Source organism: Alosa alosa, chromosome 2 (assembly GCF_017589495.1).
Source record: "Alosa alosa isolate M-15738 ecotype Scorff River chromosome 2, AALO_Geno_1.1, whole genome shotgun sequence".
NCBI classification, from domain to species: Eukaryota; Metazoa; Chordata; class Actinopteri; order Clupeiformes; family Clupeidae; genus Alosa; species Alosa alosa.
The window spans coordinates 20,253,672-20,278,449 of record NC_063190.1 but is presented as its reverse complement, the minus strand read 5'-3'; the positions used below and the strand labels follow the sequence as shown (position 1 = coordinate 20,278,449).

The following is a 24,778-nucleotide window of genomic DNA, read 5'->3' as shown; positions in this document are numbered from 1 at the left end:
TTAAAACAGTGATTCCCCTGAAACAAAAGAGTGTGTCACAACTGTTGGCAGGTTTTTGCTCCTGCAAACAGCAAGAATGATACGTACACCGCTGTAGAAATGCCAACAGACTCAAGCTGAGAGGGAAATGTGTATATCTGCATATATTCCTCCATTTAAGAATGAAATGCCACAATGATTAATAGCATACCAAAATAGGAAGAGGGAGGAGTATGTGTGTGTGTGTGAGTGTGTTGGGGGTGTGTGTCAGGTGTGTGTGTATGTGTGTGTGTTTGTCAGGTGTGTGTGTGTCGGGTGTGTGGGGGGGTGGGGTGTTCTCAGGTTTTTTTTCAGAACACAAGGATGGATTGCTCGAAAAGCCATTTCATTAACACTGACATGACATGGCCACCTCTCTCGCTGAGACGGGTGGAATTCTGGGGTGCTTCCTGTGAAAACAGCGAGGGGGAAATATCATGGCTCCAGGCGACGGCACCACAGCTCCAGAAAAAGGGGGTGTCACTCCCCGATGTGAGTCGCTACCGGATGTGAGCACAACAAAGGCTGTCACTTGAATGGCGTTTGCTAATGTTAGCAATCAAACAATCTTAGATAGCTAAAACGTTTTTGAAACAGAAAAGTGAATTATTTTATCGATTTCAGTCGGATCCCTTGGCGTTATGCCGTAAAACCTATCAATCTGAGCATGCGTGACTCACATCGGGTAGCGACTCACATCGGGGAGTGACAGGGGCCAACCAGGACTGCAAATGCCAGCCAGGCACACTCAGGGGCGCGCTCAGTGCAGTCACTTCCTGTTGCTGACGCTGACACTTTCCTGCCTTCAGTCCCATCTCTTCCTGCACACGGTGAGGGATTATAGCTACAGTCTGCCACCATTCTGGAGAGAGATGGTTAATACTTCTGCTCAGCAGCCCATCAAACACTCTGCACCGTGACAGCAGATATAAGGCCTCTTTAAGCAGCATCCTGTGCGTTCACCTCATCTCCCACACAGGTTAAAGGTGGAGTCCGTGATTACAATCCAGTACACTGGTTGTCAAATTCTGATGAAATATCAACAACCTTTTTGGGAGAACCAGAGGCCTCTACCTTTAAGCTCTTCTTAACCGGTAAAACAGTAGCACTGTTGGTGTCGGGTGGTTTCGTTTGAGACAGCCCAGATTGATGTACATGTGCAACTGCATTGGAACTGTATATCCCTGCCCCATAGTTTTGACATGAAGGAATGGCACTGTATGACAAAAAAAAAACACATTTTGTGACAGTCTAAAAAGCTGGTTCTCAGGCGAATTAACATAAGCCCTCATTACATTCACCAAGACAATTAAAAAAAGAAAAAATACGATGAGAGGTGAAAAAGTGCCTCTCTGTATCTGTTCCCATCCACAGCCCCTAGGCGGACTTGTTTACCATATTACCCTGCTTGTGTATGCAGAGGCGCACCTGTTGGAACAATAACTTTTGCTCTTTCATCATAACCCTTTGACCACGCTTGTGAAAATTGCTTGGTACTTGCTGGAATTAATTAAGCTTTGGGCTGAGGGAGAGGACAACAGGGTGTAATAATAATGTGTTTTGCGTGCCATGGACCATTGACTGCTTTCTCCAAGGCTCAGGAACAATAACTAGAGAGGGAGAGAGAAACGCAGAAATATCTGTGAATCCATTTCAGCCCCTCTGATTGTTTGTGGGTATTAAATTGTGCGTACATGTCTGAATGTGGAGTGAAAGGGAAGGCTATTGTTGAAACATTTGTTAGCAAATTGCTTTCTGTGCTATTGTGCAGAGTCTGATGGATTCTGTGTTTTTGAAACAGTGACTGAAGAAATGCAAAGAATCTTATAGGTTGGTTTATGGATTACAGGCAGGAATAAGCTATTCAGTGTAATTTTTGTTTCATTGCATGTAAAGTGGTGAATAAGCAATAGCAAAGTTTATTTGAAGGATATTCCAGTTGAGGTGATAAGAATGGTTTTTTTTGGCATTTTGCAGACACTGCTTCTGTGTACAAGAAAATAATTCAGAACTCATTCATTCATAACTTTTCCATGTGTCATTCATACTAACATACATCTTGAAAGCCATGACTTCTGCCTTCACATTTCTGCCATGTTGCAAGTTTAGTTCATTATTATTATCAAATGGAATGTTCAGTTGCCAACATTCTAATAACATAGAGTTTGAGCGATCATTCTCCTAAAAGGGTTAACAGAATCCAACGCCAGGCTCAGACAGCTGCAAACACTCTGTCACAGACCTGGCCCAGGTCTAGGACAAAAGTGGGACGAATCCACTCCGCAGTAGGCTGTTATCTTCGGGGCTTCAGGGTTAGACTGAGAGGTCTGCCACAGCCTCATGCTGATGGATAATCATTCTCAGGTTCCGGGGTATGCATTCTGTAAAGCCAATATTGATTTTAGTGGAGGGAAAAACACATTCAGGGAGATAACAATAATGAACGAGCATGAGGAGGCATATAGTTTGGCAGCCAAATCCAGAAATAGGCAACGCAGATTAAGAGACTAATGTACTCTGTGTGTGTGTGTGTGTGTGTGTGTGTGTGTGTGTGTGTGTGTGTGTGACAGTCACATGAATTGGAAGCACACGCATGTTCTTACTGTTTTCATATTTGCTAAATTAATTTTTATTTGCTCTCTTCCATCATAACTTCATATCCTTCCTCAACCCATTCACTTCCAGTTGCTTCTTAGAGGACAATATCCACAAATAATAATCATTTTAAATGACATGAATATTGGATATACTGTATTAAATCAGTTCCTTACTTTAAATAAATAAATACAATGTTCCTATATTTTGGAGCACAGTCGACCCATATATTTGAATAACATTGCACAATTCACCAGTCTCCAGTATTGCAGAGATATTTTAAAGATGGATCAAGGCTAGATCAGCCCCTTGTCCCATCCTGCGGCGTCTGCTGTGTAGATTATACAGGGCATGCTTCAGAGAGAGACAAGGGCACAAGGACAGTGGCTTTAAAGCGAAACCACTGGGCTGCGCTTTCCAATCGAAAAAGTTTCAATCATGACGATTCTCCGCACTCATCTTCAGCTGCTCAGCGGAGCATGCGGTCTTTGGCGCCGGGCCAGTCCGCCGCGGACATCTGAAAGACGGAGTGTTTGACATCACCGTGCTCCCACTGACCCCGCCTCCATCTTATTTCTTTACCAGAGCAAAACTTTTTTTTTTCTTCTTTTTTTGTTCCAAATTAAATTGCAATGAGACCTTAATTATTTCGCTGAAAGAAGGTCAAGAATGAACTGCAAACGCAGCATGTAATTCTATTATATGAGGCATAAATCAAGGCTTTCTGCAGTGTGCAGGGCGTTGGGACAATAGTAAGTATAACTGACGACCCATACTGCCTTAATAATGAGCTCATACACAGTGTGATAACAGCTTAATGAAGATATTTTATCTTTCAATGGCAAAAAGGATATTACCACAACGTACTTTGGAAACAAATAAAAAGTATAATATGCAATCACATCCCACCTTCCCAATTGTGTGCTTATCTTTAGTGCCTGAATAGCGGGCTGACAGAATCTCAGCGCAGTGCGCCCATCTTTGTGCGACTCAGGGTTACGTGTGCGCGCGTGTGTGTGTGTGTTGCTGTCGAAACCATCACTGTGCTATTTTTCCACCTTCCGGAAGGTCATTTGGTTAATGCACATTTAGGTCTTCCCTGGCTCTTAACTCGTTTTTAATCAGCGATTATTAGCAGACTGGGAGGCAGCGCAGGCGTGCGGCTCCCCTGTCGTGGGAGAGTGCCCATCAATATGTGAAGTCAATTACAGCTTGGTGGGAGCGGCTGAGAGGGGGGTGGGGCAGACATGGGGGAATTGACTGCCACCTGAGTGTCAAAACTCCAGAACGCCAGCGCACTCACTCTCTTCTTGCTGCCAGCCGCCTGACACCATCCTACCTGACAAGGGTAACAACACAGCAATAACGCCAGCCAGCACATTCGAGAAATTTCCAGCTCGCTTAACGCGCTTCCGGAAAAAAACCCATTGTAGACGTGAGAGGCCGTTAACGACCCTTAATCAGTTTTAAACAGCTTCATATTTCGGCCTGATCGGAGGAGGCAACCAAATGACCTGGAGGCACAAAGGGAAGCAATAGCATCATACTCCATGAACCTCATCCCAAAACCCTCAGCGTCCCACTCAGAGTGCCAATCGCGCCTGATTTATTCTAAACATAGGGCTGACACTCTCCGTATCAAACGCACCTCTAATTGGTAATTAGGCATGCCAGAGGCTCAGACTGGAAGTTAATTGCAGCTAATGAGTGTTGAGGACCTGCAAAGTCTGCGTCAAGTCCTCCACTTATTTATCTTCCTATTTCTATTTATTTATTTATTTATTTATTTATTTTTATTTTAAACTTTTTTCCCCAGGTACTCTTGAGAAGTTGTCCAGATGGCAATGTGCCACAGTATATAGCCTTCATCATGAATATGTATGTGAAGCAATTGGATATGCCGCTCCTCACTGCCTCCCCACCTCCCTCAGGTTTTGAAGCATGGCTTGATTTAGCATGATTTGCGTTTGAGTTTCCTCCCTGGTGTGTCACTTCATCTAGAAGGTTCTTAATGCGGCTGGAGTCGGTGTAGGAGGCCTGTCCTCAGCCCGTTAGGCGTGTGGCGGATCGGATGGCGGTGCCACCGCGCCCACCATGAGCTGGATGAACTTCCATTCCGTTAGGCACGATGGTGACGTCTCGGCGCACTAAAGAGCTGCAGGGGGCCCTGGGCTCCCGGGAGACGATGACAGCCTCACACACAGATGAGCCAGCATCCTGCCTCTCACACACAGTTTAATGGAGGTTTTAATAGTGACACAACACAAGAACCTGACAAAGTTCATTCAGCCGGCTAACACTCTGCACAAATTAGTTAAAGCACTGTATCATATACATAATAACTCTCTGGGAACAAACAGGGTCATTTAAATAGCTTTCTGTGTTAATATTAGCATCATGTGAAGTTTCCACAATTTGCTTTTTGTGCTAAATACTGCCTAGATATTACTGCCTTAGTTAAATTAGTTAAATCTAGTACCCAGGCTTGCTCAGAATAGCCATTCACCCTGGAACTGAACTGAAACAGTAACTTGCAAAAGTCTCAATAATCACTGAAACATGACCAGTTTTCGTATCACAATCATAAACATCCCTTGTGTTCCACTAAACCTGTTAAAGGATTCCTGGTGATCTCTCACTACTGCAAAAGGTACATTTGACCAGTGAAGTGGAGTTTGTGGGACCTTCCTACAGATGCATGAATAAACACTGAATGGTGTGTGTAAGCTGCCATGTTGTCCTGAGTGCTAATGTGCTATGTGTTTATAATGACATCTGCTGAAGCACTACCTCACTTCTCCTTATGAGGGACATTCATTTTGGGGGATTTAGAATAGGCCAGGTAGCAGTTACATTTTGAGCGCACACACACACACACAGGCTCACACACACACACACACACACACACACACACACACACACACACACACACACACACACATATACACACACACACACACACACACAGGCACACACTCACACACACAGACACATACACATACACTCCCATGGTCGTAGGAATTCTGGGCACTCTGACTACTTTCTCTGCATGTCATGTATGTTCATCATCTGCTAAGTGACTCTTACATGTAGTATATGTCCACTGATTAAACATGTGCTTTAATATTTGAAGTAAGTTTATTGGTAAAAATAAATTGTGTGTTTAAATGTGTGTGTGTGTGTGTGTGTGTGTGTGTGCCTCTGTGTGTTTTGTGTAAAGAAAGGAAATATGTGATGGTCTCTCAAGGCAGGGCCAGCAGTGGGTAAGCCTTTCTATTCCGTCTTTTTGGATGGACAGGTCACTGTAAACAAGATGAAAACAGATATAAATAGTTACTGGAGCAGCATCGTCTCACAGACTCACACACACACACACACACACACACACACACACACACACACACACTTTCTCCCTCTTACACACACACAAACACACACACACACACACACACACACACACACACACACATACACACCTCTTTCCCCTTGTTCCTCCCCAAGCCCAGGCTCTTCTTAATCCACTTGATGAGTTTGGCAGGTTTGCTTTTCTTCTTCTGCTTCTCCTCCTCGATGATTGGCGGCTCCTCCTGCTTCTTCTGCTTCTCCTCCTCGATGATTGGCGGCTCCTCCTGCTTCTTCTCCTTCTCCTCCTCGGAGTTGGTGTCACCGTCTTCAGAGTCAGGAGGGAGGGCGTTCCACCTCCGCGTCATCTCCTCTGCCACCTTTCGCATCTGTGCCCTCTCTCGCTCCTTTTCCACCTGTCTCGCCTTCTCTTCCATTTCTCTCTTCTTTTTCTCCTCTTTCAGCTTTTCCATCTCCATCTCTCTCGTCCTCTCCTCCTGTTTCTTCTTGGCTGACAGTTTAGCCTCCTTCTCATCCATCCAGAGATCGTCAGAGTCCATCTCACTTTCGCTGTCGACGTACTCCTCAGCACTGGACATCGAGGTGATGGTCTCAGCCCCCCACAGCTTCACATCCACCACCTTTCGCATCTGTGCCCTCTCTCTCTCCTTTTCCTCCTTTCTCACCTTCTCTTCAATCTCTCTCTTCTTTCTATACTGTGTTGTGTGTTTTGACCTGTTATTGTTTGTATTTGTCTCTTCCTCTCTCATCTTCTCCTCAATCTCTCTCTTCTTTCTCTCCTCCTCTTTCTCCTTCTCAATCTCTCTCTTCCTTCTCTCCTCCTCTCTTGCCTTCTCTTCAATCTGTTCTGTCTCCTGAATCTGTTTCTTTGTTTTCTCTTCCTCTCTCGCTTTCTCCTCAATATCTTTCTTCCTCCTCTCCTCTTTTTCCTTCTCCTCAATCTCTTTTTTCCTTCTCTCATCCTCTCTTGCTTTCTCCTCAATCTCTCTCATCTTTCTCTCCTCCTCTTTCAGTCTTTCCATCTCCATCTCTCTCATCCTCTCCTCCTCTTTCTTCACCTCCATCTCTTTCCTTTTTACCTCTTCTCTCAGTCTCTCCATTTCCTCATCTTTCTTTCTCTCTTCTTCCACCTCCTACTCTTTATTGTTGGCTGACAGTTTAGTCCAGAGATGGTCAAAGGCCATCTCACTTTCACTGTTGCCATCCTCCTCATCACTGGACATCCAGACCCACATCTCAGATGCCCCAGCTTCACCACTTCCACCACATTTCTCTTTCCTTCGTTCTCGTCTTTGTCCAGGTGAGCCTGCCTCTTCTCTCTTTCTCCTGCTTGACTGCCATCTCTACCTCCATCTCTTCCTTTCTCACTTCCTCACTCTCTTCCTGGAGATTTTCATCTCCCTCTTTCTCTGGCTCACTCAGGGTTGCCATCTCTACCTCTCTCTTTTCATCCTCCTCTTTGTTCAGTTCAGCCTGCATCTTCTCTCTCTCCTCCTGCTGTTTCTTCCTGGCTGCTAGAATGACCTCCTTCTCTTCCTCGTCCATCCAGACATCATCCGAGTCAGAGTCCTCCTTCTCATCGCTGGATGTCCAGGTGATGTTCTCAGCAACCCTCCTCAACTCCTCTCTCTCACTCTGTCTCAACTCCTCCAACTCTCTCTCCTCCTCGGCTGCCACCTCACTCTTCATCTCCATCTCTCTCATGTCCTCCATCTCTCCCTGGAGTTCATCCACTTTTTCAAACCTTTGTTTCTGCTTGAGATGATCAACCTCTGTGGTCCTGTCCTCCTCCTCGGACTGCTCCCTCTCCCTCCTGACCAACTCCTCCCTCACTCTCTGTGCCTCCTCCTGCAGCCGAACTCTCTCCTGGTCACGGAGCTGAGCTTCAAGATGATCAGCTTGGCTTGACTGCTCCCTCTCCCTCCTGACCAACTCCTCCCTCACTCTCTGCGCCTCCTGCAGCCGAACTCTCTCCTGGGCATGGAGCTGAGCTTCAAGATGATCAGGTAGGCTTGACCTCTCCGGAACACGTCTCTCCGGAATTCGCTGTTGCAAGTGTCTCAGTTCTTCGTCCAACCATCCAATCATCCTCATACTGCGCTCCAGTCGCCCTCTGTCCAGTTCCCTCCATCTTTCCTGGTCCCTCCTACACTGAGCCTGTAGTTGCTGGACCGTGGGGTTCTTGGAAGGCCTGTAAAAATAAGCGCCTCATATCATTTCTTGATTTCGACATGAAGGCAAGTCTAATTCACATATTGTGTACTCATGTGAAAACAATGCTGCTTTTTATGCTACTACATGTGTCCCTCCCGAGCATCCTTACACACCTTGTTTGAATATAATGATAAACAATCAGACACCTCCAAAAGGTGAACTGTATTTAAACCCAGCCTATTCCTAGGATTCTAAGTCCCAAATGAGTAGCGGGGATCACATTAGCGGCAAGCGAATCGCAATGCTCAGACCCGCCTTAAACAGTAAAGCGCCACCCAGCTAACTTACTCTCTCAGTGGTACCGTCTCATAGGACGCTGGGTCCGGACCGATGATCAGCATGAGGTGATACATTTCCCTGAGTGTCCTCAAACTCCTCACTCTCTCCTGCACGGCTCTCTCCGTCTCCCTCTCCTCCTGCTCTCTCCTCTCTGCGGCCAGTCTCTCCTGAACCTCTGTCATCTGCAGCTCCTCCAACCTCCAGTTGCTCTCCTCCAGCTTCCTGTCCAGCTCCCTCATGTCCTTCTCCAGCTTACTGCTGTCAGGGAGCCGTGGCCTCATAGTCAGGCTCAGGTTTGGTCTTCTCTCCTGGGTCCTACAATGCACCAAATGGCAACATTTATGTTGAAAATTGTACATGGTATATAACAAATAAAAATGAATAAATGATAAGAAATAAATCAATAACATCTGGATTACTCCGATATGGTTCGTATCTGTAACACAATTCTGTTGAAGAGATACATTGGATGAGAATGGCTTTATCTGGACACACTGTCCGGTGACAATTGGCCAATCACAGATTTGCCTACTGACCTGTACTCTTCAGTTGTCCAAGGTAAAATGAAGGCTTTTGACATCTATTATGAAAGGTTGCCATAGTCATTATGATGTCACCAGAACTTTGTGGCGTTCACTATTATGACACCAAAACCACTACACCAGACCTAGACATTTTGGCACTAGCATGCAAAGATTCTAGAACTAAGCCAAGCTCCATTGTTAAAATATTTTGAGGTTAATTTCAATGTCAATAAAAAACAGTTGACCAAAGAACAGGGAGCCAGTGAAGGGAGGCTAAGATGGGAGAAATGTGTTCTCGCTTACCGGTACCAGTTAAGAAGCGAGCTGCTGCATTTTGAACCAATTGCAAACGAGAAAGAGAGGCTTGCCTGAGACCAACATATAGTTACAGTATCTACAGGCCTAGCAGTCATTCTACAGAAACGTCCATTTTTGTCATGGCAAAATGTCAAAACATGTATTTCTTTTTTTTCTTAACTTTTAAACTTGATTACTACATGATTACTATTGATGGTAACACCAGTGACAATTTCATAAAAAAAACTGTATTTTACAAAATAGCTGCTATAGCAATAAAACAACATGCTGTCAGTCAGGGTACTCTCACTATGTCATTGAATTATGTAATCTTAAATTTCCCTAAAAGTTAAGTATGTCATACTTCAACTAAAAGCTTTACACAACATCATGATATAAATGCTATATTTTCTGTTACATTAAAGGAGGCTGTGTCCATTTCTTCATAGATCTTCAGGTATTGGGTAAAAGGAAGTCCAGTGATGTCACTAGTATTCTTGTATTTCAAAGTAATAGTTTTGTTATGCGTTAACACCAGTGACATGACTCCATGTGTTATTTTAAATATGTTTTGGCTCCATACCTTTACATTTTTTTAAAATGAAAAATATTTTTTATTGGCCATATTGTATTTAAATGTCATTTATATAATTAATGTGATGGTTATGCATGCATTGTTGCAGTTTTATTTATTTTAACTATTTCAAAAACATGTTTTTGACCTCAGAATATTGCTCTCAATCTATGTACTTGTTGGGACGGGCACTTTTATGGTGCTTGGAATCCTGTAAAATGTATTAATTTAAATATATATATTGTCACTTTGATGGCTCAAAAACATGTAATTGCTCAAATAACATATTGTTTTACTTACAAATACAAAACAATTGCAACAATTAAGTGTTTTTCAAAGTGTTACAAATCTGTAAAGTGTAGGGACAGAAAGTCTGTAGAAACGATTTATGTGTCAAAGTTGAATAAAGAGTTGCCCTGTTGGGCATAAACAAGTTATTCCGTGTCTGAGTGAACAGGAAAGGAGCAGAATACAACAGAAGACGCCGTTACAACACAGCTGACGCTCCACTGGAAATAAATGAGCAGGCTAAAGAGCCCTCCTGGCATATGGGCACTTGCCTATAATGACAATCTAAAAATAAAATGAAATGCTGTATCAAAATAGTCTTTGCTCGTACAATACAGCCAGTTTTAGGAAGACACATTTATATGTAATATAAATAATTAAGCCTTTTAAGTTACAAATTCCCTGGAAATGCTTTTAGAAATTAGGATCTCAGGTTAATTTATAGAAATTAGAAAGTCAAGTTAATTTATAATTGAATTTTACATTAAGTCACACTGGTGTTGTTGAATGATTTGGATTGGATGTAAACCTTGTTATGCATTTAAAGATTTAAAGAATTCTCTCTGAGGTAGCTTTTTCTTATATGTATTTAAAAATATTGACACAAACAGTGATTAATAACAGTAGCTGAGATAATTTAGTAGCCTACAATGGCATAATTTGCCTCCTGACCTGCACTCTTCAGTTGTCCAAGGTAAAATTAAGGTTTCTTAAGCTTTTGACATCTATTTCAAAAGGTTGCCATAGCCACATAGAACTTCGTGGCATTCACTATTATGACACCAAAACTACAACCATAGACTACAACACATTTTGGCATCAGGACACAAATATTCTAGAACTAAGCCAAGGAAATAAAATAGGTTGTTAGAATATTGCCAGCAACCATTCATCCAATGATCCAAAGCTTTTTACTAATCTCATATCATTTTAAAAGGCTTGAGACAACATTGGAGAACCCCTTTGCAATTATGTGAGCACATGATGTAATCTGAAAACTGCTGCCCTGATTAAAAAAAACAATGCAACTGATCTCAGCTAGTATTCTGTCTATAATGGAGTGGAATTGAAATGTCTAAGTGACCCCAAACTTTTGAACTGCAGTGTAATTCAACAAAAGAGTAGCTAACTATTGCATTAGTAATTGCTAATTGCTAATTGCTGTAGACAATTGATTGTTTTGTTTAGGAGCAGCCCATAGGGAAGATGGACAGCCATCATTCACCCTACTTCTTACCTTACCTTACCTGTCCTCTAAATCACCTGCTATGCCGTTGCAAAGGTCCATCCTCTCCTTTCTCCTCCATTTCACTAGTAGCTCTTAAGTTCACATGACCCCTTCTCCGAGGGCCCTTTAGAGCCACCTCTCATTATGTAGGCATTTAGTAGACCTACATTAGTATACATTTAATACCGCCACTGCATAAACTACTTTATGCTTGGCTTTACTTTTCTATCACATACACACTCATAGACTGAAAATGAGGTGCTTTGTGCTGACATGCATCATACACAAATGTGGAGGCCTACAGACTGAGGTGTGTGTGAGCACATGGTCACAACATAATGATCACCTTGGGCTCTCTGCTGCAGGTTTATGAGAGATACAGAGATAATTAAGGGCTCGGCTGAAAATACCATCAGATTGAGGAGAAATGAATGGAGTCTTGTTTGCAAATTAATAGCCCCCTTATTGGCACTCCCGTTATAGATGATTGAAAATGCTATTCACCTTATTCAGCCCCGGCCATTTTTTTAAATTCCACGTTGTCTTTAAACTTCCGGGTCATAGCTACGTCTAGTTAGCTTCATTGGGATAACACGGCAGAAGAGGATGGAGAGGCTAACTTACAGAACAGCTGCTCCAAAGTCAGTTTTTTCCTAACTTCAGATAGGAAAGCTGTATAACAGAAATGTCTTAAGTCACCAAAATCTTAAATAAACGTTCCTAACTTTAGGATGACCCATAATATATGATGCCAGTCATCTCGATAGAGCTCTGCTATCTCAATGTATGCATAATGGATGTACTGCTCAATCGGAAGTTCGAGACAATGTGGGCAAAGCTAAGCCCCCATGTTTCTTGTGAATAAGGTGAATAAAAACACACCAAAAATCACCAACAGACAATCACAATCATCTTAACACTATATGGGAACTGTATGGGAAGAGCATGTTCATTTGAGGTAAATTTAGTCTGAAATAAAAAAATTGTGATTATTTTTTTTTTATTAAACAAAATGACATCACAATGTTGGCACCTAACAATATTTGAATGCATGGCATATAGATTAAATAAAGTTGGCCTATGTTTTTAGGGGTTTTTAATCATACATCAAAGATTTCCAGGAATTCCATTAACATTTTCCAAGGATTTGTGTCTCTATCCTCAGGTGTAAACTGAAGCCAGGAGCTTACACACTGGTACATGCAAATCCATTTAATTTACCCTAATCATGACTTCTGTTAGCCACTGCAGGAGTGAAATAGAAAATTAACAGAAGCAAAGCACATACCTGCTGACAAAACATTATTGGTTGTTTTCCCTTACCCGAGGGGACAGCGAACCAGCGCAAAGCATCGACAAAGCACCATAAAAAGTCAGCATTGATTATTGTGTGAGCGTCACAATGCTGAATATGTATCTGATCTCTATTACACTCCGCTCTCCCAGGGCCCTCTGCTCGAACAAATCAATGGCCAAGGTGTATGAGAGTAGCGTTCGGGTCCTCGACAACACATAATTAACTGGCTAGCAGATTATTTAAGGTCAGTGGGGTTTGTCTTTTGTTTCGACATAATGAAGAAAAGCCCCCCCTGAGAAAAACAAAGAGGGGTTATTTTGGCGATATAACGCTGACTGCACACATCTACGGGCTAATTATTGATCAGTATCCCGCTCGGAGGAAATGAGTCCTGTTTACTTTGATTTACAGAGGTGTCCTCTCGCAGGGCAGAGTGGAGAACACGTGGCGGGGTCTGGATACATAATCATGGCGCAGTGCCCTTGCCCTGCCCACAGGGGGCAGGGGGCCTAACAAAGGAGCCGACTAAAGTATTTTAATGAGCAGGGCAGGCAGGCGGTGCTGGACACTACTCTACAGAGTGCTAAGGGGAATAGATGGAAGGGGTCACTCAGGGGCACCGCTGGGGGGTGGTTAGGAAGATTTTAAGGGCTCAGCACTGACAGGGGGCCCCCAAAGAGACCCCACGATAATAATATATAATATCAGAGGGGCCCAGAATCTGTCATAGGGCCCAAATTTTCTAGCAGTGCCCCTGGGTTCACTGACCGTTGTGTGTGTGTGTATGTGAGCATGGACATCATGACATCAGAATAGGCGTTGTGACGTCCCTGGGTTTGTTTGTTTTTCAACCTTCTATTTTTTTTTTTTTTTTTTTTTAACTTATAAGACTCACTTATTTTACATTATCTGTTCTCTGTATCAATGTACATGTACATTCAATAGGCATGGTCATGCAAGGTTGGACATAGGCTGTCTCTCAAACCGCATACTTCCGTCAGTACATGGCTAGTGTACTCACCCGTGTACTTACTGTACTTCCGTAGTGGCCATTTTTCGATGGTTAGTATTGTCCCAAAAGGAACACTTATGTGAAAACACTTACCGGAAATGACGCGTGTTGGCGCACATTTATTGCAAGTATTGTCCATTGTTCCACACTGAACTTTTTGACCGTTATTAGGGCGTTTTTGTGTTATCTGCACTATATACTTCAACTAAGTATTCAAAGTGTGCAAGTACGTGGTTTTAGACACAGCCATGGTGTGTGTTGGATGCAGTGTGTGTGTGTGTGTGTGTGTGTGTGTGTGTGTCGTGCTCTGATGATGCATAGCTGCTGTAACAAAGCAATTCCCCATAAAGGATTAATAAAGTAGGGGAGAGCCAGGACAGTTGAAACACTTTTTAATTATATGTAATTTACAAAGCGATCGTACCACACTGAAAGCTAATATTTGGTCACTAGTAACCTACATCTGTCCTCTGTCAAATACAGATGCATTTTCAGCTTTGAACAAAACCGTTCAGAAGTGGGATGTGCGTAATGTTTCATTCATCCCTCCTGGTCGGGACAGTTGAAACAACATAAGGGGACAAATGAAACATACAGTTTAAGCCATATAAACGCCCCACAACTTCACAATTTTACTACATATCATAAATGGTACTCCCAAAAGGTTTTATTTTAGATAGATTGTTGCAGGGCTATACGTCTTTGTGCATGTCTGTTAACAACTCATTGCCATCATCGTGAAGCGTGTATGAAGCGTTTTTTGAAATATCCTGCCCTGGATGATTCTGCAATGTTTATAGCTAGAACGGTTAGCTTTCCCATTTATATCATGTTTATATTGTTGAAAATGTCTTTTCACTAGGTTTTTATGTAAGGGGAACAGATGCAGGGAATCACAGGTGTGTGTGTGTGTGGTAAGGTAAGGGTGTCCTAGCCTGCTGTGTAGTGGGAATCATCATTTGTAATATGTGCAATTAGATTTATGGTTGGTAAACATAACAGGAGCAGTGTTAAAACAACTATTCTCAACTCCCCAGAATAAAGTTTACCACATATGTTTGGAGTCACACAGCATTGGTCTTCAGTGTATTGTACACATTCAAGCAGATGAGCTCTGAATGACATTTCACAAAATTAAGAAAGCAAACAATAAACTTAATTTTGTTTTTATTTATTGATTTATTTTTTTCCAGACAGACACATCGATTTCTGGACCACAGTAGAGGATGGAAACCTTTCACAAACATCTTTTTTTATTAATATTATTTGAAAATACAAATATAAAATTATACTTTCCACATCTGAGATGTGAGAGACCCCCATCCATTTGAGTTTTATTTTTTTAATTTTATTTATTTTACAACAGGGCTTGAGCAAAGCCGTACAAGAAGAAGACCTGAAAGATGCTTTCAGACATCAGTCAGTCAGTTCCGTCAGTCTCTTGCAGTAAAAAGACGTTAAACGTTAAAAAAATGGGCAAGTGGTAGGAATGGGCAAGGCAGAATGGGGAAGTAGAGAGTGACCACCATAAGATTCTATATCTATGGTGACAACAATGACAGAACTCCAGCGCCTAGCAACTCCTCTTACTCAAGAGAGGCTAATGGAAGGACAGTAGCTATGCTGTCACTTTTCCACCGGCCAAGCGACCGCTACAGCCAAATAACACGTCCATTATATGGTTACCGGTAAGACTACCCAGTAGGAAGCTCACTCACTGATTAACAGTCATATGTATGTATTATCATGATGATTATTATTTTTTTTTTATGATCATTATTAATATTATTGACATTATAATTTTGTGTTTTATGAAGCAACACTGGACACCATCCCTGTTCCACTTTCTACAACATGCTAGTCAAGGTGAAATGTTGGGAGTCTGAGCAATGTAAGCAGTGTTGGCCACTATGCTACTGTATCAGCCCGTCAGGAAGTGGGGCACGGCAGCAGTAGTCAAAAATATGAACAAAGAGGTACCAGTCCATACATACAGCAAAACATGCATGTATGTCTGTTCAACAAAGGACTGGAAGATGAGGAAAAGTTGGCCATTACCTAGCACTTGCCTAAATATTCAAGTTTAAATGGATACGGTAGTACACCCCAGACACCGTCCTGCTCCATTTTTTTCATCCTTTTTTGATTTTTTTGAAACCAACAGTTATCCAATGAAATCACTAATCTAGTAAGATGTGTAACATTCATCAGCTGTTATTTGCCGTCAATGGAAAATAAAAAGATGTAAACTGAGCCATGCTACCTTAAAGTCCAAGCTACGGGATCAAAAGTTACCAAAAAAAGCGGGGGGAAAAATAGGTCACTAAAAAGATGGTGTGACTATTTTTGTGGATCACCAGTCTTTAGTTTAATCAAAACTTCCAACCTCCCAATTTTTTTTACCAGCAACTGGTGTTTTCCCTCTCTCTGTCTCTAAATACTTGTCTGCCTACAAGATATCTTTGCTATGAGGAAAGAAAGGAAAGGTATGACTTATACTATAGGATCTGATCTGTACTGATCTGATTGAGTTCTGCCTTTCAGAAAGGGTCACACATGAATCCTTACCCTGCACATGGAGAAGGTCCCTACCATGCATCAGGTTTAGTCCTAAACCCTGTGCCTCCGGACACAAACTGCCCTCTAAGCCACCTAGCTAGCTAGCTAGCAATAGATAGTCATTTTGCTAGCTTCTGAAAGGGGCATACATCAACTTCTTGTTGTAGCCTATAGCCAGCAGTTTGAAGAGACACTCCATGTGTCCTAAATTCACAAAGCAGACTAAACCCATAACCAGAAGCCATTCAACTTGGAAGGCAATGAAATCTCATTCAAAAGAAGAGACATTCTGGGCAAGAAGAACAGGTCTTTACTGTCTAATGGCAACATTCAATGGGTTCGCATATCATTTGTAATCCATGTAGGCCTACTATGGAGTGTCTGTGTAACTGCCTCTACTTTTGCCAATTTAAATGATTATGTAGGCTAGACTTTGTAAACAACTCAATTCAGAGATTGAGTGTCAATTAAATTCAAAGTAACGCTGTAATCAATCCAGCCCACCTGTTGCATGGTTCTATCAACATGCTACCTTCAGCCTCAGTATGATACAGTTTAGAGGCAAAATAAACAAGTCTCTTGTTTTAATTAAAATAAAGCACTGGTGTCCTTGGAAGAGAGAACAAAAACAATTCCCAATGTGTCCAATTCAGGTGTTTATGAGGCAAAAAAAGAAAAGAAAAATAATCTGTAAAAGGCAGACGCGTTTAGAAAACAGAGTGGTATCCAAAAATAGCAGTGCCAGAGGCACTCGGGATATTTTCAAAGTGTACAAACATCAAAACATAGAACACGTTTTATTAGTAATATCATAATAATAATTATTGTAATCATCATTATTAGTCTGTGCGAACCTTCTAAAAAAATAAAGATTTTCTTTGACATAAAATCTTTTTAATTATAGCTTGTGTCCCTCTTAGAAAATAATCTAAAATAAAAGTCTTGCATTAGCTTTTAAGGTAGTATGGCACACCCCCTTTCAAAACATTCAAGGTGTGGGGATCCAAAGAATGCAGTTTAAACGTCCATCTTACAGCATTATATATAATTCTCATCTGTAAGCTTTGGTTAGTTGAAACCATGTGAAAACCGTAAACACAAAAAACAAAACAAAAAAACAAAAAAAAAAGTATACAGTACAGCAAAATTGCTATAAATGAACTGGTTGCAATTTTGTGTCAAGCACTGATAATATGAGAAAGTTCTATCCTTACTGGTCCTAAATCTGCTACAAACTACAAGTTTTATTCTAAATACATAACATCTACGACTACTTACAAAGACTAGAGGAAGGTGAGAGGAGGATCATGGAGAGAACATCAAAGAAGATCGACATCTACACGGGTTCTCAAAAACAGCACTCTGTTACGAGGTCTTCTTTTGCACAAGAATGAAATACAATGATGAACTAAAGATTGTATATCGTCATGGGGATGGAGGGTGGTAAGAGAGGAATTGATGGATGGATGCACCGTACATTAGAATAATATCATTATTATAATTATTCATATAATTATTAACAACCACAAAAATGTCAGTAAAACCCTGTTGCAAAATTGAAATCAGCAATCAGGAACATCTTTTTTCTTTTTTTTTTAGTTTTGTATTTCATTTGCTTGTCTGTTTACATGTGAACTTTACAATAGTTTTCTTCCATTTTTTTTCTCAGGTTAAATTATTACTTGATCATATCTCCATATTATTTTAAAAAGCATCCAGCATCTAACTTCACCTGGTTGTTTTCAACATCATAATCAATAAAGTCAAACAAAAACAAAACAAGAAAATAGATTAAAATAAAACAATACATTTGCAGCAGGAAAAAAGACAAATGTACATCAGAATATACAATAAACCATTATCATAACAATCTGCACTCTAAAACAGATCCCCATATGAATCTCAATCTGGCCTAAGCCAACCCTATTTAAATTTTGCACAGCATCTATGATTACTACTACGACTAATCATGACCTGTGGGCCACCTGACACCAAACCCATACCACAGGAAACTGGATGCACCCCCTCTATAAAATCAAGACATTAGGTTATAAATTGGTATTCATTGCTTTGTTTTGACATTCATGTTACAACAGTTCTTCATACCTTACTAATGGTCAGGACCAACATTTAAACAAAACAAAAAAATGGTTCAAATCTTTCATTCCAGTCACAGTGCAATGATTTTATTTCCTTGTACTCCATCAATAGTCTTGTTATTTTAACTCTCTCATGAACTACTGAAAATAAATTAAATTAGTTAACTTTAACCCCCAGGTGAGAGACACGGGGCTGAGGTATGATATCAAAATGTTTGCCTTCGTTTTTCTTTCAAAAGAGAACAGAGCAAAATAATAAGCTGTCCTCACCGGCTCTGCTACATAAGAATCCAGAACTTGTGTTCTGAAGGAGAGCGAAACCGTCTGGAGCAGACAAACGACAACAAACAAACAACGACAACATCAACAAATAACATAGTACATTTTTCCCCCTCTAGAGTATAAAAGTGTCAGGATGTGAAGGTCATTGTAAAATATCTGGACAGAATTCAGTTGTTCTCTTTAACACTAAATACAGTGTGCTTTGGATTTTGCCATTATTCTCTTCAAAATGATACCTATCCCTTAGATGTCAGTTGTGATGTTAGAAGCCTCCATATTCGTTTTTTTTTGTTTGTTTGTTTTTCTTAAGCAGCGACCTGTTCTCTTCATTTGGAAATATGCTGGTATGACACTTATGATGCTGTTCAGCTTGGTTTTATTTACAGAGCAAGACATCAGTACTCTGATATATCATAATATATTACCACAAGGATATCTGCTGTCTTTCAGTAACAACTGAATGATAGTCTTTTTGAGTTATATTCTTTTGTTTATATACACCCTGGGGACACTTTGTTGAGACACCATCAGAAAAAATATGTCTTTTTTCCTTCTCAGTTGGTTATATGCAGAGACTGGTATAATATTTACATTTTCTTAAATCTCAATTCACAATGTATTTATAGGAAAAATGTTATAGTATACATTTTGTTTCTAAACGACAAAAAACAACACTTATAAAAAAAAGGACCATAAAAATATTGGAGTCCTCTTTGTATTGCCCAAAAATAGGTAATTATGGTCAAATAATGAGACACCACATTAATTAAAAACAGATACTGTACTAAGAGTTTATATCTTTACCTTCTCAATTTCCACTTAAAATGAAACACGTGCTTTTCCCCAATTTGGTCAGTCTTCTCACTTGTTTTATATGTGCGTAGTAATGACACGTTAAGAACTCGCCAAGTATTGTACCAAAGGCAATAGACTTGCAAACTCTTTCAAGGTTAATCCTATCAATGTCGAGGTGGAGGTTTGGGGATAAAACAAAGAACATAGAAAAAAATGACATAAAATTACACATAAAGTAAAATGCCAAGTAGTAGGATGAAAGAAAAGAAATCGCCATTCAACAAATATATCTGAATATAGAAGTTTGGATTTATGGTACAGCAGTTTTTTTTTTTTTTTTGAGATGATCTTGACTTATCTTTGAAAAAAACTCTTTTGTTCTTTGTATATGGTGCCATCTCCTTGTCTCCTTTACCAGTGGGTTGCTGTAGTGCTCGAAGTCTCATGACATCAACTGTACACTAAACCAATTAGAATGTCACTTCCGGCTTCCCAGGACCTCTCAACATCCTCTTCTGTGTCAAAACAAACAAACAAACAAATAGTGTTAAATGTCTGTGGGCTGACAGTTTCCAATACTCAGCACATTCACTTTCTACAGAATGTGTCTTATATTTCACATAGGTGTCTTATAAGCATTAGAATACAATCAGTAGTATAGTGCACTGTGTGTGTGTCTGTTGGGGCGTTTGACTGCTGAATTTAAAAATGGGCATCTTTTGTCAGCATAACTGCCTGTCTTTCATGGCCTTTCATGAGATGAGCTGACAGCTAAATAAAAAAAGTGCTTTTGAATGACACCAATACAAACACCTCTCTCTACTTGTTGCTTCTGCTGGAACAGATCTGACATACCCAGATCCACCACCACAATCCGGTATTGTCTGGGAAGCTATGGCATGAATCTGGCTAACAGTCAACCCTGCAGAGAACTGAACAGACCAGCCCATTAAGGTATTCAGGATTGCTAGGCCATTCATGTGGTCATGCAAATCATAAACTACAAAAGAAAAACTACAACTACAAGCAGTGATAAATCATATTCTCTCTACAAGCACAGAGCCTAACTGACTTGAGCACGCCACACTGTCTCATTGAGACTTCTATCCTATCAGACATTTTAGAACTTGATGTTTTGAGTAATAGCTTTTCTCAGCTCACAGAAGGTCAGCTAGGGTTGTATAAAATGAGATCACATCAGTCAAATGATCACGTATTAGTATAAATATATAAGTATATATACTCTTTTGATCCTGTGAGGGAAATTTGGTCTCTGCATTTATCCCAATCCCTGAATTAGTGAAACACACTGCACACAGTGAACACACAGTGAGGTGAAGCACACACTAATCCCGGCGCAGTGAGCTGCCTGCAACAACAGCGGTGCTCGGGGAGCAGTGAGGGGTTAGGTGCCTTGCTCAAGGGCACTTCCGCCGTGCCTACTGGTCGGGGTTCGAACCGGCAACCCTCCGGTTACTAGTCCGAAGCACTAACCAGTAGGCCACGGCTGCCCAATTAGAAATACTGTACATAGATACAGAGGGATCGGTGAAGGAGAGGAGAGCTACACTGAATGGTTCATCTGCAGCCAGAGGGCAACTGCTAGTGACAGAATGGATCTAGTCCAGATTAAGAGTGGATCTGGTGATGGAATGGACCTACTCTAGATTAAGAGTGGATCTGGTGATGGAATGGACTTACTCTGGATTAAGAATAGAACTGGTGATGAAATGGACCTTGTCTAGATAAGAATGGAACTGGTGATTTAATGGACCTTGCCCAGATTTGGCATGGATCTGTCCCAGAATCATCAGTTACCCAGCCATGGACTTGGACATTAAAAAGTAACTGGAGAGATGCTCTAGGTCTAGGACTCTATTCACCTCCTCTCACTTAATAGATGAGACACCGACAGCAGAACTGGCCCTACAGATGGTGACTGATGCCAGAAGGCTAAACTTCTGTTTTAGCAATGACTCATAATCCATTTGATAAGATGTGTGACCTGAGAGAGAGGTGACCTGAATATTACAAATCCATCCTAGAGACCTGTGAAATGTTTCATTCCACAATGACAAACATCCACTCATATGAACATATTAAGAGGATATCAAATTTTCCCCATGGTGTCATACCATCTCCCATGTCACCGGTCCTATTTTGCAACAACTAAAGAAATAACTTAAATAAATAACACAAAGCATATTATAGTGTGCCACTGAGTAAACAAAAATATGTTACATTTTCTCCACATGGAAAACTACTGTAGCCCCAAGTGGGTACTTGTCTTAAAAAGGTGCAGTCAGGGATTTCATGCGATTTCAGACCCATAACATTTGTCACATTCAGCAATCATGTCCTCACGACCGCTATAGCTGCCCATTCTGTGAGTACACTGTTAAAAAACCTGGTCTCTGTAGGCAGCCCAGGCTCTGAAAACTGAAAACTAATAAAGTAGGGGCAGCCTGTCCCCTAAATAAAAATTGTGTGGAATATCTCTGTGAATACTGAAGGGATGGGTGACCTACCTCTCTGGCATATTTCGTTTGGTCTTGATTGAAATATAATGTCAGTTTTTTTTGTACAAAAGCGTCTGCTTATAAATTTAAATATAAACATAAACACAAACAAATCCGACTTCCTGCTCAATCCCTTACTGCACCTTTAAGTGAATCACCTCATTTGCCACCTTCCCAATGTCGGGCCAAAGCCAGGCCAAAGCCGGGCAAATTATGATGTGAGGAGACTAATCGCTTCCCATGATCTCATCTGGTGCTCGATCGTGCCTCTGCGGGACTTCCTCAGGGATATTGGCCTCAGGGTTTCTGACCTCACCTTTACCCTCAGTCCAGTTGGATGAAATTGATACCAGGTGGGCCTCTGTCTCCACATGTTACATTACTACCCTTCAGTGCTAAAACTGACTCATCAGGTTGTTGCCCAACCGTATTGTGACCTCTGACCTGAATGACCTCTCTTTCACACTGACCCCTGCGACTCTAGTGTGATGTTCTGCCATACATGCTGAAATTGAAGATGTATGATTATGTTAGCGTTAACTGTTAATAATCCACCAAGCAAAAAACGGCAACAGCAACTTTAAAATATTGTAGCCTAGTACCATCCAGTAGGGATGGCTCGAATGGCTTGATGTAAGCTCGAATATAGCCTTGTCTCAGCCTGACTCAGTGGGTGTGCGGCTATTGATTCCATTTACCTCCAAGTAGACAAGTCATATTCATGACATATCATTAAGACCTTTTTTCATTAAGACTTTTTTCTTATGAATACAAATTAATAAGAGAAATACCATAAATGCAGCAGACATAGGTGCATCTTTGTGTGTAATCTTTGTGTAAAGTTTGAAAGAGTATACTTGTATTTTATTCTATAACTGTAGAGCATGTATGTAAGTATCATGTGGGTGAAACAAGAGACAAGACAAAAGAAACACCAGAAGGTCTGGTGACCTGAAGAGCACATCCAGTACAGACTGAGATACAAATCAGGGCTTGACATGGGAGTAGAGGAGACCTACCTCCACCGAGATGGCCACCAACCATCTGCTCTGGTTCAGTGGTATCCGTTTGTGAACGCTGTCGCTATCAGCGGGCCCTGAAAGTGTGGAGAGAGACAGTCAGTACACATTTCAGTCGCACAAAAAAAACCCAAAAGGCTGACCCATCTGTGCGAATAGGTAAATGGCACTAGCTATTTTGGTAAAGCTCAGGTAAAGTACTAATATAAACCATGATAATGGGGACAGTGGAGGCTTTTTTTGCTAGTGCAGTGCACTCGTTTCATTTGGTTATGCCAGAACTTTATGACAGAAATATGTTGTGATGTTCAGCCAGCCGCTCTGTCTTCATCCATTTGCTCTTTTCTGTGCTGTGCTATGCTGTGCATGTTCTAGCTGGGTTCTCATGTATTGGTACAGAAGGGAGGCCTCAGTTTCTTTATGGGCATTCAACACTCACATATGGAAAATGTGTTTATGTTTCTTGATTGTCTTAAAGATACTGTACACTACACTAAATTAGTATTATCGATAAAGATAGATTATACACTAACGTTGTTCGTATATTTCCTCAGGCAAGGTCACATAGGAGCATTGGCAGCATCGTACACCTCTGATAATCACTGATAGTCATTGCCTTTCTGCAGTAGTGGGCATATCTATTTTTTTCACTGAGAAAGTCAACAACTCACACACAAGTTTATTTTTTTTTCTGGGGGGTGGGGGTGGTGAAGCGTCAGCCAGCTCCACTTATCAATCGTGTCATCATCCCATTGTGGCAGTGACAGGACGGATCAATTCCGCCAGACGCCCGATCGCAAAGTACTGATAAAAATAAGATACAACAATGCCTCAGCAGTGGTGACGCAGTCCCCCCCCCCACATCACCAGGGGGCTGTGGGGAGTAGGAACGAATCACCGAGCGAAAAGTTTAAAATAGCACGCGACAGAATGAGAGAGAGAGGTGGCGAAACACAAAAACGGCTCAGATAACCATTAATTTTCATCCAGTTGCATCCCTGAAAATAGCACACAGCACAAAAGGATATATATATATATATATATATATATATATATATATATATATATATATATATATATATATATATATATACCCTTTTCCTCGATGCCTGCACGGAAGAAATAGCCAACTGACGGTCAGACTGCAATGACAACGCCACACAATGCTGTCCGATGAACAAAAGATGAGCATACGCAACCCACCTCAGCACTTTTAACTGACACTACAATTACACCCTCTCACTTCTTTCTGTGTGTGTGTGTGTGTGTGTGTGTGTGTGTGTGTGTGTGTGTGTGTGTGTCTGTGTGTGTGTGTATGTGTGTGTGTGTGTGTGTGTGTGTGTGTGTGGGTGTGTGTGTGTGTGTGTGTGTGTGTGTGTGTGTGTGTGTGTGTGTGTGTGTGTGTGTGCGAGTGTTAGACTGGTACCAGACTCAAACAGCAAATGGCGGGCACAAGAAGCGGATGACGCCGCCCAATGGGTTGTGACATGTCAGGTTCCAATGCGTGGCATTTTTGGCGCTGTCTGGCACGGGAAATTAATGGCAAGGAGCATTTTAGTTCCAAGCCATTTCCTGCCTTAATGTGCTGCACAAAGACATCATCTGCCTGAGACGCCTGAGCGCCACGCTGCTGCACCGAGGAAGCCATCTTGCTGGATCACAGTGCCGCCGCCACCGCCCGTCACTGCCTCGCCAAGCCTTTCGGAGGCGGATTAGGTCACATTCAATTAGCACGGGCGGAAATCGTGTTATTAATTTTCATTGCAAATCACAGATCCGAGAGCTGTGTTTTTTTTCCCCCCTCGCAGGGTAAATA

The 24,778-nt window shown here is 41.4% G+C and overlaps 3 protein-coding genes across 12 annotated transcripts in view; all 3 read right to left on the bottom strand.

Annotated features, from left to right (window-relative positions):
* Positions 1-5,732: 5,732 nt before the first annotated feature.
* LOC125291017 (vicilin-like seed storage protein At2g18540) lies at positions 5,733-6,683 on the bottom strand. Of its 2 annotated transcripts, XM_048237528.1 has the most exons (3): positions 6,243-6,683; positions 6,090-6,200; positions 5,733-5,915 (listed from the first exon to the last, which is right to left on the bottom strand). In XM_048237528.1, exons 1-3 carry the CDS (start codon positions 6,603-6,605, stop codon positions 5,913-5,915), a joined length of 477 nt encoding a protein of 158 aa, XP_048093485.1. In that variant the 5' UTR covers positions 6,606-6,683; the 3' UTR covers positions 5,733-5,912. The 2 variants fall into 2 exon arrangements, with proteins under 2 accessions (XP_048093485.1, XP_048093484.1); XM_048237527.1 differs by having other exon boundaries at positions 6,090-6,683.
* A 426-nt stretch (positions 6,684-7,109) lies between these two features.
* Positions 7,110-9,018, bottom strand: LOC125311010 (golgin subfamily A member 6-like protein 6). The gene is made up of 4 exons (XM_048268817.1): positions 9,006-9,018; positions 8,479-8,784; positions 7,395-8,167; positions 7,110-7,126 (listed from the first exon to the last, which is right to left on the bottom strand). Exons 2-4 carry the CDS (start codon positions 8,748-8,750, stop codon positions 7,110-7,112), a joined length of 1,062 nt encoding a protein of 353 aa, XP_048124774.1. The 5' UTR covers positions 8,751-8,784; positions 9,006-9,018.
* Positions 9,019-14,848: 5,830 nt separating this feature from the next.
* The window catches only part of LOC125284493 (RNA-binding protein Musashi homolog 2-like), a 290,258-nt gene continuing 280,328 nt past the window's right edge, over positions 14,849-24,778 (bottom strand). For all 9 annotated transcript variants that reach the window (XM_048228467.1, XM_048228477.1, XM_048228491.1 and 6 more), the window contains 2 exons: positions 22,963-23,039; positions 14,849-19,939 (listed from right to left, as the gene is read on the bottom strand). In XM_048228467.1, the coding sequence (XP_048084424.1) occupies positions 22,998-23,039 (42 nt within the window). In that variant the 3' untranslated portion in view covers positions 14,849-19,939; positions 22,963-22,997. The remainder of the gene's footprint in view (positions 19,940-22,962; positions 23,040-24,778) is intronic.

What these genes read in the sequence shown, in the direction of transcription:
- LOC125311010 (XM_048268817.1), bottom strand. Translation starts at nt 8,750, where the DNA reads ATGAGGCCACGGCTCCCTGACAGCAGTAAGCTGGAGAAGGACATGAGG. An exon ending in GAGACGGTACCACTGAGAGA is followed by an intron (nt 8,168 to 8,478) that starts GTAAGTTAGCTG and finishes TTATTTTTACAG; the next exon opens with GCCTTCCAAGAACCCCACGG.
- LOC125291017 (XM_048237527.1), bottom strand. Translation starts at nt 6,605, where the DNA reads ATGCGAAAGGTGGTGGATGTGAAGCTGTGGGGGGCTGAGACCATCACC.